At 39.6% G+C, this 14134-nt stretch overlaps 1 protein-coding gene across 1 annotated transcript in view; it reads left to right on the forward strand.

Moving 5' to 3' along the window:
* sacs2 (sacsin molecular chaperone 2) overlaps positions 1-12848 on the forward strand; it is a 28457-nt gene extending 15609 nt beyond the window's left edge. Inside the window, 2 exon segments of the mRNA XM_034110707.1 lie at positions 71-10078; positions 10081-12848. Coding sequence (XP_033966598.1) covers positions 71-10078; positions 10081-10997 — 10925 coding nt within the window. The 3' untranslated portion in view covers positions 10998-12848.
* Positions 12849-14134: the final 1286 nt, after the last annotated feature.

Here is a 14134-nt window from a genome sequence, read left to right on the forward strand (position 1 = left end):
TAAAAATGCATAACATCTGTCATATGTATGTTTTCACTCACTAATGAATGTATTTAAACCAATTTTCCAGATATTTTCAAGGTCATCAACATTGATGCAAAACGGGTGGCTGAATATACAAAGAGGTTTTTGCCACAGGACTGGAAGCAGATGAGCAAGGGGCATGTTACCTGGGATGTCAGCAGCAATCAACATCCACCTTTAGAGTGGCTCCAAGAGTTCTGGACATTTCTCAACACTCACTTCAAAGAGTTAAGTAATTTCATTGGATTGCCATTGATACCAGTCAGTCCCCTGTCAGTCAGTCAGACAGTATCACTAGCTACACTAGAGCAGAAGACAACCTTAATTTTTCAGAAAAGAAAGCAGATGAACTTGCCAGAAAAAATAAGTGAGTTGGTGAACAAACTTGGTGGCACAGCAGTAAGAGAAAACGACTGGCTCAAACACGAAGACCTTGACTCATATGTGCTGTGCCCATCTCCAAGGAGTGTCATGAAAGTATTGGTGAACCTAGATTCTCAGAATCTCATCAGAGATCTCAAAACTGCCTCTCACGGAGCACGAGAAGAACTGAAAGATTATCTCTCTCGTCTTGATTGTCTCTCAGTCACTGAGAAAGATTTACTCTCAAAGTTGCCTCTGTTTCAAACCATGAATGGATCATGTGTTGCAGCTCAATCAAAACAGGCTGTGCTTCTGATGTCTGGTCTAAAAGTACCAACAGATTTCCCTATGCCTGATTCAGTTGTGCGGTGTGCAACTGAGGCTGATCGCAGACTGTTACAGCTGCTCAAAGTTCAACTTTTGGACACTGCTGAAGCAGCTCATCTCCTTATTGACTGTATTGAGAGCAGGGCTTGCAGGAGAGAAGACACTGAGAAAATCATGACTTGGATTTTACAGAATGGAGCTATCCTTTTCTCTCAAAATGAGACCTTGAAACACAGATGTAAGGATTTGAGCTTCATTGAAGTGAATGGAGAACTGAAAAAACCCTCCGCCTTTTTTGATCCAAGAATTAAAACCTTTAAAGTCATTTTCGAGTCGGATTTCTTCCCTCCACCTCTTTACACTGGCACATCGCAGATGCTTCAAAGCCTAACGGATCTTGGCTTACTAAATAAAGAAGTAGATGTGTCACCGGAGCACTTCTTGCATGCTGCCACACTGATTGACAAAGCGCATGTTGACTCTCAAACTGAGGCTCTTAATAGAGCTCAGGTGCTCTTGAAGATGTTGGATACTAATGATCTGTTTCAGTTTTCTCCTGAGCAGCCTCATCGCATCAACATGCTAAAATGGATCCCATGTACTAAGCCTGGTAATGATAAAACGTACGGCAATGACACATCTCAGAGAAGTGGTTTCTTCTGCCCTGATGAAACAAGACATTCTGATTATGAGGACATTGTTGAGCATGTAATGCCTCTGGGTACTTTCAGTGACAGAGTTAGCAGCCAACTTGGTCTCAAACGCCTACCCCCACCTGAAAAAGTGATAGAGAATTTGTCTGCTCTGACATCAAAAGCACAGAAAATGACTGATCCTGGCACAAATGTGGATTTTAAAAGAAAGCTGCATAGCATTTACAAACACATGCAAGACCACATAAATGAATTTTCAAGGAAGATGAAAAAGGATACACACTGGCTGTGGAGCGACGACCAGTTTGTATCACCACAGGATCTGGTTCTAGACTACCCACACAATCTTGATCTGAGTTCTTATATTAGGAAGGTTCCAAATGAATTTTTGCCATACAAGAAGTTGCTTCAGGAGTTTGGACTAAAAACATTGCTTTCAGATCAAGAAATTGTTGGCATTCTCCATTCTATCCAGAAAACCATTGAAGAAACCCAACAGCTTTTTGCAAGTTCCTCTGAGGTAAAAGTGTCAATAGAGATTCTTAAGTGGCTGTGGAAAGAGAAGAAGACGGTTCAGGATGATATCCCAGTGCCAGTTCTCATTCAGGGTGAACACCATACCCTTAAACCACTGTCAACAGCAGTCTTCTGTGATGTGAGCAAATATGGGTTGAATGAGATCAAGTACAGCCCGGAGGAAGTTCATGTTGTACATGAAGATATCACAAAAGCAGCTGCTGAATGGTTTAACATCCGATTTCTTAGTACCTACATTCTCGATCCAGAGTTAGTGGGAATAGAACAGTTTGGACAATCTGAACCGATAACGACGAGGATTAAGAACATCCTTAAGGAGTATGATGAAGAAAGAGACATCTTCAAAGAGATCATTCAAAATGCAGAGGATGCTGGGGCAGAAGCCTGCAAGTTCTTGGTGGATTTACGAGTGCACAAAGATTCTCCCGAAAGTCTCATTGACCCTGACATGGCCCTTTGTCAGGGACCTTGCCTTTGGGCATTTAATAATGAGCAATTCACAGCTGAGGATTGGAAGAATATTGTCAGAGTTGGCTCTGCCTCAAAAGAAAACAAATTGGAAAAAATTGGAAAGTTTGGACTTGGATTTAATACTGTGTATCATGTAACAGATGTTCCTTCTATCCTGAGTGGCAACAGTCTTCTCATACTTGATCCAAATGTAACCCACCTCACGAAACACATCAAACATAAAACAAATCCTGGACTCAAGCTGGATCTCTCAAAGCAACATCTTTTCCATTGCTTTCCTGGTCAGTTTGCACCATATGAACGCATTTTTGATTGCAATTTCAGAAGCCAAAGTCCCCATGAACCATATCCAGGTACTCTGATCAAACTACCTTTTCGAACTGAAGAAGAGGCTATCATGTCAGAAATAAGTGAAAAAGTGTTTAACAAACAACAAATCATCACTTTTCAACAGCACTTTACAAACAATTCACAAACGCACCTGCTGTTTTTGAAGAACATCAATATGTTATCTTTACAAAGTATCTCAAACAATGCATCAACCCCGCCAAGAGATAACGAAATAGAAACAGTCTTCAATGTCTCCAAAACCACTGAGAGTACAATGAGGATTCCTGATGAATCAAGCGTGTCCAAGCAGCAGCAAGCTGAGAAAGCATTAATGAAACTTGATGGGAAATGCAAAGAGGTCATTCACTGCTGCACAGTCAACATTGTCCAAATAACTAGTCAGCAATCTGGTGAAACTGAAGTCCAGTCTTGGCTCCTTTACAACTGCTTTGGGACACATAAGTCCTTGCAAATGGCCCTTCAAGTAAACAAGCAAGCCAAGTTCTCTTTGCCCATCGGGGGGATTGCTGTGCCTTTGCAAAATAATCCAGCAACTGGGAAGCTGGCCCCACTACAAACAGATCTTGTAGGACAGGCATTTTGCTTCCTTCCTCTGTCCATTCACACTGGTCTTCCAGTCAATGTAAATGGAACATTTGCTGTGACAAGCAACCGCAAAGGTCTGTGGGAGAGTGGTGTGAAACATGAGTGGAACAAAGCCCTTCTTGAGGATCCTGTAGTGACAGCATATATTTCTGCACTTTTGGCACTAAAGAAAATGTCTGAAAACAAGCAACTGGAAATGTATTGTTATCATACCTTTTGGCCTGACAGAGAGAAAGTGAGTGACACTTTCAAGCCCTTGGTTGATGCATTGTACTCCGCCATAGCTCAGCCTTCCAATGGCCCAGAGCTCTTTAGTGATGGAGAACATTGGTGCTCAATGAACAGTGCCATATTTCTACACAAGAGTATCGAAGAGGATAAAGACATCAGTGAACTTGCAGTGCAAGTGTGCAAGACACATGTCAAAGCACCCAACCATGTTGTTTCTCTTCCACTGTGGTTGAGAAATAGCTTCAAACGGTCTGGCCTAGAGAAGGCCTTGCAGAATAGAACATGGAACTGGGACACATTTTACCAAGAGGCTGTGTTCAACAACCTTGATACCATGGACCCTAAGAGTAGAGATACTCTTGTGCTGCATGCGATCGACCTTAATATCAAAGAACTTGACAAACTTCTGGTCTGCTATCCATGCATCCCCACAATAGGCGGACAGCTCCAGCATATCAGGAAACTTGTGAATCCATCGGGCAAAGTGGCCTGTCTCTTTGAACCAGAAGAAGGACGCTTACTCGGTGGTACCAAAAATGACTTTCGCTCCCCCAAAAGGATTAAACGCTTGTTGGAACTTGGAATGGCAAATGATCATCTCCCATTGGAAGAAATCACAGAGAAAGCACGCACAATTCCCAGGACCTGGAGCTTTGACAAAAAGAAAGCATGTGGTCATTTAAATTGCCTGCTTGAACTTATGAAGAATCACATGAGTGATGAAGGCTCTCTCCACTGGGACACACTGAGGATGACTGCATTTCTCCCAGCATTTTCCCCCGGTGATACAAAAATGGAAAGAAATGTCACATTTAGAAGGCCAACAGATATTTTTGGTGAAAAATGCTCCCCACTTGTTAACATGACACAACACGTGCTGGATCATACCAATCTGAAAATATACAACACTGATCCACTCCTGCAAGTTTTGGGAGTTCAAGTCAATCCAGGGCCTGACAAAGTGCTTCAACAACTGAAAGAAGCATGTGAGCAATCTCAATGTATTGATACATCCATGCTTCACAAAATAGCATATGAATGCTATAAGTGTCTTGATCAGGAGCTCAGTGATTTGGTGGATTCCACTTTCATTTCACAGAGGGCAAATTCATTCCCGTTCATTCTTGTTGGCAGTACATTTATAAATGTAAACTGCGTTGCGGAAAGTGAGCAATTTGAAGCAGAACCCTATCTCTATGTACTTCCAACTGCCTTTAAGGGTTTTGGGAGGCTCTGGGAAAATGTAGGAGTTGAAAAATCATTTACAACAAGTCAGCGTCTAAATGTGCTGCAGGAAATACACTCTCAACATGGCAACAAGACCCTGCCAAAGAAAGACCGTTTGATTAGTCTCACAATTCTCAGAGGAATATATGAGGCCAAAGATGAAACAACCAACTGTCTGATACCCAATGAACATGATGTTCTACAACCTGCAAGTGAGATGTTTTACAATGACAGCCCATGGATGGCAGTTGATCCAGGTGTGACATTATGTCACAAGGATATCCAACGTGCTATGGCTTGTCACTTCGGAATCAAAACTACAAGGCATCATACCCTGCAAAACTATACAGTTGAGAACATTTCACCATTTGCTTTTCATTTTGAACAGCAGGAACAACTAACTGTTCGAATTAAAAACATAATTTCAGCTTATCCATCAAAGAAAGATATCCTTAAAGAGCTTATCCAAAATGCTGATGATGCAGAGGCAACCGAAATTCACTTTGTTTGGGACAAACGACAGCATGGCACAGAAAAAACATTTGGAGAGAAATGGAACGAACTGCAGGGTCCAGCACTGTGTGTTTTCAACAACAAAGTGTTTTCTGATGATGACCTGGAGGGCATCCAACAGCTGGGAGAAGGAGGAAAGCGCAACTCTCCAGGGAAGACAGGGAAATACGGAGTAGGATTCAACTCTGTTTACCATCTGACTGACTGCCCCTCCATCCTCACTGGAGATAAACTACTCTGCATTTCTGATCCCAATCAAAAATTCATTGATTGTCATTCAGACAAACCACCAGCTGGCACTGGCTATAAACTAGCTGACACTTTTAAGAACATGTACATGGATGTCTACAAATCTTTTCTTCCAGACAAATTTCCCCTTAAAGATGGCACCATGTTCAGATTGCCCTTAAGAATCGGTACCATGGCAAACAGCTCTAAAATATCACTGCAGGAAGTCACAGACCATGACATGAATGAACTTTGCTCTGCACTCTCTGAAGATCCTGAAGGACTGATTCTGTTTCTGAAAAACATCTGCAAAATAGAGGTCCATGAAATCGATGAACATTCAGGGGAACTCGAAACAATCTTTATGGTTGAAAAACGCCTCCCACAGGAAAGCAGAGAAAGTAAAGATGCTTTTGTTAAGCTTGAACAAAGTGCGCTGCAATCTGACAAACCAATCATGCCAGACAAGGCTATATACAGTGCACTCATTTCAACCTCCGATAAAAGACAAAGTGAATGGATCATTGCAGAACAGTTTGGGACATTCAAAAACAGTGGCAAAGGAGACCTAACACTTCCAAAAAAACTTCCTCAAGCAGCAATAGCGGCGCGTGTGGGCTCAAAGGTCTCTGTTGAAGCCCCACCTAGCAACATGTGTTTTATTGGACAAGCCTTTTGTTCACTTCCTTTGCCAGGAACAACTGGACTGCCAGTGCATGTCAACGCAAACTTTGAGGTAGATTCTGCCAGGAGAGGCCTTTGGAAAGAAGATGGGCAAAGTCTAAAATCTAACTGGAATGAATCTTTGAAACAGAATGTCATTGCTCCACTTTATGCTGATCTACTTCAGTACATCTGCCACCACTTTGCAAAAAAGAATTCCACTTATGCAAGTCTTGAGTCATTCTACGTGGGCTTTTGGCCAAACGTGTCCAAACATGTTGGCCAGGATTGGCATGAAATGATACATGAGGTTTACAGATCAATCAAAGAAAAGGGTCTTGATGTGATTCCAGTTTTGAGGAGTTCAACACGCAATGTTGCAGGCCGAGAATTGAAGACAACCTTTTTTCACTGGTGTAATGTCAGAGAAAATGAAACAACTAAGGCACCTTATCTCACAGACTCTGAAACAGACAGGATAATGCCAATTTTGGAAGATCTTGGAATGAAATTAGTACCTTCTTTCATGCAAAATGTTTGGAAAAGTTTCAGATCCGCAGGCATTGCCCTAAGAGATGTAAATCCTTCAAGTGTGCAGACTTTCCTGAGAGAAATACCCGTCAATGACCCAACCAGAACAGACAAGGATTTACCCCTGCCCATAACTGACACCTTGATCAGAGATGGAAAAAGATGTTCGGAGCTCTTGAGTTTCTGCTTAAAAGACTTTAAAAAGACAGCAAAAGACAACTCCATTACACTCAATGGACTTCCACTTCTTCTCACAAGTGATAAAGTTTTGAGAGTGTTTGACTCCAAATCTCCCAAGCTGATATCGAGTTGTGAGAGTCTGTTCTTTGCCTACAAGGAACAATTTGCAGACTTTCAGACAAACGGAAAGAACATTCATGCTCTACGAACTTTAAACCTTGTCATAGGATTGACAGTTCCCTGTGCAGCTAAATATCTGAAGCCGTTAATTCAGCATCTTCTTCAGAGCTGTGAAGTTGATCCACAAAGTGGTCTTCACGTCCCAAATGAGAGAATGTTGAAGTGGTTGAAATCACTTTGGAAGTTCTTAACAAGTGAAATGAAATCTGCAACATCTAATGGTGATGAAGAAAGCCTGACATTAAGTGATGTTAGGCAGCTCTTCAGCGACTGCTGCATTTTACCTGTTGTGTGTCCAAGGTTGAACAACAAACACTTCCTGAAAACAATGAAAGACATGCCGAGTGTGCTTAAGAACACCTTCAGAGAGGACATGTCAGGCATCCTTTTTAAACTTGGTTTTATGGCGCTTGAAAGTACAGATATGGATGTAGACCAACGTTTTCTTCTATACTCTGGACTTATGGATGTGAATGATAAAAGCTCTGTGTTGGAGCAGCTCTACCACATAAACCACTCGGAGTTTTCCAAGCTTTCAATTGAGGAGTTGAAAGAGCTTCAGTGTGACCTGCAGTCTGGAGTATCCAAGTCCAAAGACAAACAAGAATATCAAAGAAAGCTAAAATCCTTGCCAATATTTGAAACTATACATGGTACACGAGTAAGGATTGATGGAACTAAAGAGGTATTCATCCTCAACAGCACATATTCAAAGACATTTCCGGATTTGTTCTCCCTATCTGACAGCAACAGCACTTTTCTCAAACACAGTATTGCAAACATCAGTCTGTCAGACACATTGAAAATCCAAATAATGACGGATTTGGAATATTTCATGAAGTTTATTCTGCCTGTTGTACACACACTCACTGGGATGCAAAAGCTTCACTGCCTCAAACTCTTACTGACACCACAATTCATGTATTGTGAGTGTAGGGACACAATCATCTCCTCAATGAAGGCAGTGCAATTGATTGCCAATTCTCAAGGCACATTGGAGAAGGCATCATACTTCTTTGATGACAATGTTGTGCTGTACAAAAAATGTTTGCCCAAAGAGAAGTTTGTACCTGCGAGATTTTGGACTGACTTGTGTGAAGGGCTTCTTCTACCAGACCCAAAGAAGTTACTGAGAGACCTTGGAATGAAGCATGTTGTGTCAAAAGATGACATAATTCACTTTGCACACCAGTTAGAATCAGAAGCAAAAGGAAATGGTGACCTTAAAGATTTGGAACCAAAGTCATCTTTAATATTCAAAGCCGCCTTGGATATACAGATTGAGGGCGAGCGTGAAAAGGAAATGTTTCTGGAGGAAATGGCTGACATCAAGTTCATTTTTCCTGTAAAAATTCAAAAAGAACTGCAAAACTTCCACCAACCATTTGTGGCTGAGAGAACTGCTGTTAAAATCAGGGGGTCTTTGATAGACACTGAAGCCAAGCATCAAGAACTGGTTTGGTCCTCAATGCCAATTATACATCTATCTGTTAAGTCAAAGGAAGTCCTGGAAAGGATGAATAAAGCTGGAGCTCATGAACAACCGCCACCAAACTGTGTCACCAGTAACATGAGAAACATCTGTCAGTCGCCCTGTAAAGATCAAAAGTTGATCAAAACTCGTGCTGAGGTTTTTCGAAGTGCATATACATACCTGCAAGTAAACACGTTTGAAGTCCAAACATTGGCTGGTCTTCCTGTGGTTTTGGTTGAAAAAGACAAAGAACTTGCAAAGCCTGATGATACTTCTTTTTCACTCCCGCACGAGCGCGAGTTCAGACCGTATTTGTACACCATTTCTCCCGACGATGTCATCTTTTCAAAGTTCTTCAAGCAAATTGGTGTTAAGGACACACCTACAGCAGTGCAGTATTGTAATGTTCTGGCGGCAGTTTATGCTGATTCCTGCGAGAAACCCCATCTTAACCCAAACCAACAGCAAACAGTGAAACGTGCTGTTGAGCAGTTTTTCCGGTTAATCAACACTGAAGAAAACCAGTCCCTTGTTGATAATTCAATGACTTTTTATCTTCCTGCAGTAGATGGTAAAGTATACCCATCCTGCAAACTCTACTACAATGATACAGTGTTTGAGAGCAAAAGGTTGGAAAAAGCGCTGGACAATAAGTTTTTGTTGCTTGGGAAACTAAGTGAGTGTCACTTAGGCAATGACGTGTATGAGCATCACCGGTTGCTGCGATTGCTGCCTCAGACTTTTAAGCCTAATATGCTGTCTCAATTCACTGAGGAGAAAGTAGTGGAATCAGACATGCAGCTTTGTGAGTTTGGTGCTGACTGTGAATTTAGTGGATTGTTTGACAGACATTTGTCCTCAGAATCATTTATACATGGACTCATTTGTCTTATCAGAGACCAGTCCCAGGGGGAAATAACACAAGAAGATGCTACTGAGATGTGCAAGAAGACTTTTGGCAGCATTCAGATTGTGTGCTGCAATAGTCTAAAAACTAAGCTTTGGGTGAATCAACAGCCACTACACCAGACTGCCTCTCAAACCGATGTTTTTGTCAAACAAGAGCAACAAGGTTGCATATTTTACTTGAAACACAACAACAACACGATTCATAAGGTGATAAGTGACGTCAATATGACATTGACAAAGGAGATTAATGCTCTTTTAGATAACATATTGGAATCGAAACAGCTTCTGGTCCTCGCACACCTTCTCACGTGTGACAATATGCAAGATGTTCTGGAAACTCTTGCTAAGAATGGGATCCTGGACAGTGCTGAAACTCAAAGCATTTTCCACAATCAACCAGCCCCTGGAACAGAAATCCCAGTGGAATGGCATGATTCCTTAGACATGAACATCCTCAATAACTTTGAAGTGGGCGAATATGTTGGCTACAGCACCAACAACAAGTATATCTATGCAGTTATTGTTGAAGAACTGCCTGGACAGTCGGGACCATATTCACACAGATACAAAATAGAAATTGGAGAAGATGAGCCCATTGAAGTCAGTTGTCTTGACCTGTATCAGTTTAAACGACAAAGAAACCAGAACCTAAAGGAAGTTCTGCTGCTTCTACATCTGCTGATACTTCTTGCATGGACATGGTCCCACTAGAAGGAGCTGTGCCACATTCTTCCAAACCATCAACTACAAGTTCCTCTTCTACGAGATCCTCACCAGCCTCTCTTGAAGAAGCTAAAATGGAAATTGACAAATGTTTAAAAGAGATTTGGACTCTTCCCGAGGAGGAAAAGCATAAAGCCATCAAACGACTTTACCTTAGATGGCATCCTGACAAAAACCTTGACTGCATACCTCTTGCCACTGAGGCATTCAAATACCTGCAGAATCAAATTGCTGAGCTCAGCAAAGGGAAGGGCAAAGGCCAAAATACAGGCTCATCTTATTCAAGCGGAAGATCAGACTTCAGGAACTTCTATGATGAATGGAATCAGGAGGCCAGGCATCACAGAAATGCTAGAGACGGATTCTCCAGAAGCAACCGTTCCTACAATTTTTGGGAACATAATAAAAACGTCCCAAGGCCAAACAAAGAAGAGGCCCAACGCTGGAGAAGACAAGCTCGCTGTGATCGCGACGCAGCCTACAAAGACGTTAGTGGGGCAAGCACAGAGTGGTGTCTGTTCAAAGTCCATCAAGCAGTGGAAAAGTCTCTCACAGCTGCAAAGTACAAGAGAGATGGTCAGCATCCCACCAGCAGCTCCATTTTATCCCTTGCAGCAGAAGTTTCCCTCTACAACCTCAAACTGAGAGTTCTACCTCAAATAGTGAGGAATCTGAAGGTGTTGGGAGTGGACGACAAAAAGACTCAGTATCCAAACTGCCATCCATTTCCCCATATTCCAAATGAGCAGTTCAAACCAGAGAATGGGTTGTTGGCACTGGAGAGCGCATCTGAGCTTCTGAGTTTAGTCGAGGAATATGTAAATTAGGGATTCAAGACAAACTGACACGTCGTGTTGGTAGAGTCAATTTAGGTTTGTTCGACATGTAAAATGGCATTAGCCATATTCTTATATTAAAACATTACTCTGAAGAAAATAATAGTACCATTTGTTGAAAAGAATGTCAAAATGCTGACATAAAATATGTGTGTAATGTAGGGACTTACTGAAGCCAATGAAAGGCCATTGGAATGGAAATATGATATTTTGAGTATTGTTGAAGAGTTTTGACTACTCACTCAGGACCCATAGGCCCTCTATTATGTTGTTATGGAAATGAAACCAAGGAAGTTATATTTATGCAAAGTTATCATTTATTACCACTCACTTGGGATCACTTTAAACTCTTTATTACTTTTTTTTTTTTAATTGGTATTATTGTTCTACAAATGTACAACTACTCAAAGTGAGGACCAATTTATTGTCTGTATGACTTTTTATGAAAATATCAAGATTTTCTTTGAAATGTTGTAAACGGTTAAAACTCACTTAGGTCCAATATAATATTTGTATGACTTTTCTTTTTACTATATTATCATTTATACCCAACCATTAGGTCCAATATAATCTCTGTTTTACTTATATATTATTACTTTATTTTAAATACTTTCTAAAAATGCAATTATAATTTTTTTTGTTCAGCATTGTTATAAATATTTACAATTTCTAACTGTGACGACCAATATAATATATGTATGACTGTTATAAAAATATCAATATATTTTTGTTGCATGTTGTTGTTGCACTGAGGACCAAAATGATCGCTGAATGACTTGTTCCTCACAGTTTTCTAAACACTGAGTTTCACCGAGTTATCAATAAGTCAAAGAAACAATGGCATAACCAGAAATATATTAATTATTGAATGTGATGTTATATGTTATTTTATCATTTATTACTACTTACTCAGAATCAATATAATCCCTGTTCCACTTTTTTTGGAAAGTACAAATGCCACATTGAGTTTCTGAAGCCAATGAAAGACCATTGTAATGGAAATGGGAATATGATATTTTGAGTATTGTTGAAGAGTTTTAACTACTCACTCAGGACCCATAGGCCCTCTATTATTTTGTTATGGAAATGAAACAAAGGAAGTTATATTTATGCAAAGTTATCATTTATGACCACTCACTTGGGATCACTTTAAACTCTGTATTACTTTTATTTTTTTTATTATTGTTCTACAAATGTACAACTACTCAAAGTGAGGACCAATTTATTGTCTGTATGACTTTTTATGAAAATATCAAGATTTTCTTTGAAATGTTGTAAACGGTTAAAACTCACTTAGGTCCAATATAATATCTGTATGACTTTTCTTTTTACTATATTATCATTTATACCTATCCATTAGGTCCAATACAATCTCTGTTTTACTTATATATTATTACTTTATTTTAAATACTTTCTAAAAATGCAAATATTTTTTTTTTGTTCAGCATTGTTATAAACATTTACAATTTCTAACTGTGACGACCAATATAATATATGTGTGACTGTTGTAAAAATATCAAGACATTTTTTGCATTTGGTTAACCTTTACACTGAGGACCAAAATGATCGCTGTATGACTTGTTCCTCACAGTTTTCTAAACACTGAGTTTCACTGAGTTATCAATAAGTCAAAGAAACAATGGCATAACCAGAAATATATTAATTATTGAATGTGATGTTATCGTTTATTACTACTTACTCAGGATCAATATAATCCCTGTTCCACTTTTTTTGGAAAGTAAAAATGCCACATAATTGAGTTTCTTCACTATTACACTTTTTTGTTTGAACTTTTTACATTGATTAAAAAATGAAAATAAAGCAATTCAATCAAGGATTAAACGGCATGTCTTTTTTTAAATGCCATAGTAAATGTGTCCAGGGCTAGACACTATCACTCAAACCTGGGAGTTGTTCTACCTCTGTCCTTTTCTATTATCTATATTGGCACTCCCTGGAAAAGGATAATCAGTTAGTTCTCTTTTATTGGTTGCCACACCTGTTGCTTGAGGGAGATTTATGCAATACTGTCAATAATAAAATATAACATTAAATATGTAGACTAGAGGATCAGAAATGTTCAGTCATATGGCACCTTTAAAAGTTGCTTTACTGTTGCAACACTAGTCATTAAAAAGGGGGTACAAAGTGTTCAAAAGCACACTTGGTAAAGCTATGCTGAGGATTTAAATGTGTTCTTGTCTGAATAGATCTCTTCCAATACCTGCAAGGGTCTTAACAGAATGTCTTTGATTAAATTGTTAGCTTTGTTGTACCTTGTAGGGTAAACTGATAATACAAATAGCACCCACTGTAGACGTGAGCCCCTTGCACCCACATATTTATTATGTATCCCACAACATGGAGGTTATATTCTTGCTACTATAGCTTATTGCCAACACAACGACATGATCATATTAAAATATATTGAAAATGCATTTACTTTAAGAGCTTATTGTTTGATATAGCTGTTAGGTTTTAAATATAAATATATTTTCCTTATCTCCTAAGCCCTGCACTGTTTGGCAAGATCGAAGGACCCTGGAATGACAGTTTGCTCCTATATAAACTCTTCCTTCAACTAAAGTCAATAGCATTGCCCCCTGTAAGCAATTTCATCCGACCCTTTTACATTCATTATTGTACTGCATATGCTTTATTTTCACCTTTTTGGTACAGAGACAATTAAAACTGGAAGATGATACTTATGATACTTTTTTTAAAGACAAGACTACATTGTGTTTTTATTTTTGGATCGCCTCTTAATGATTTTGATGATTCTGTTATTGGAAATGTTCTGGTAAAGGATTCCATTATTATTATTATTTGGTTTTCCATATCGAAACATCTTTATTTTTCAAACAGACTAAAAGACAGGTCACATGTTGGCTCAGGATTAGTAAATGTAGTTGATGTCATGAAATTCTTAGCTCTGCCCACGTCACCCTGGGCAACGGTGGCTAATCACGTGGGATATTGAACACACCTGTGTAGGCATTGTTTTCTCAAGAAGCTGACGGTGAGCTTCAAAGTGTTCGCTGCCACCTCCCATAGTAGCCTTTAGAACATTTGGGATATTCTTTATTGGATAGGATATCTACAGGATCAGTTGCTAGTAAAAACAAGCG

The sequence above is a fragment of the Pseudochaenichthys georgianus genome, chromosome 21, assembly GCF_902827115.2.
Source record: "Pseudochaenichthys georgianus chromosome 21, fPseGeo1.2, whole genome shotgun sequence".
NCBI lineage: Eukaryota > Metazoa > Chordata > Actinopteri > Perciformes > Channichthyidae > Pseudochaenichthys > Pseudochaenichthys georgianus.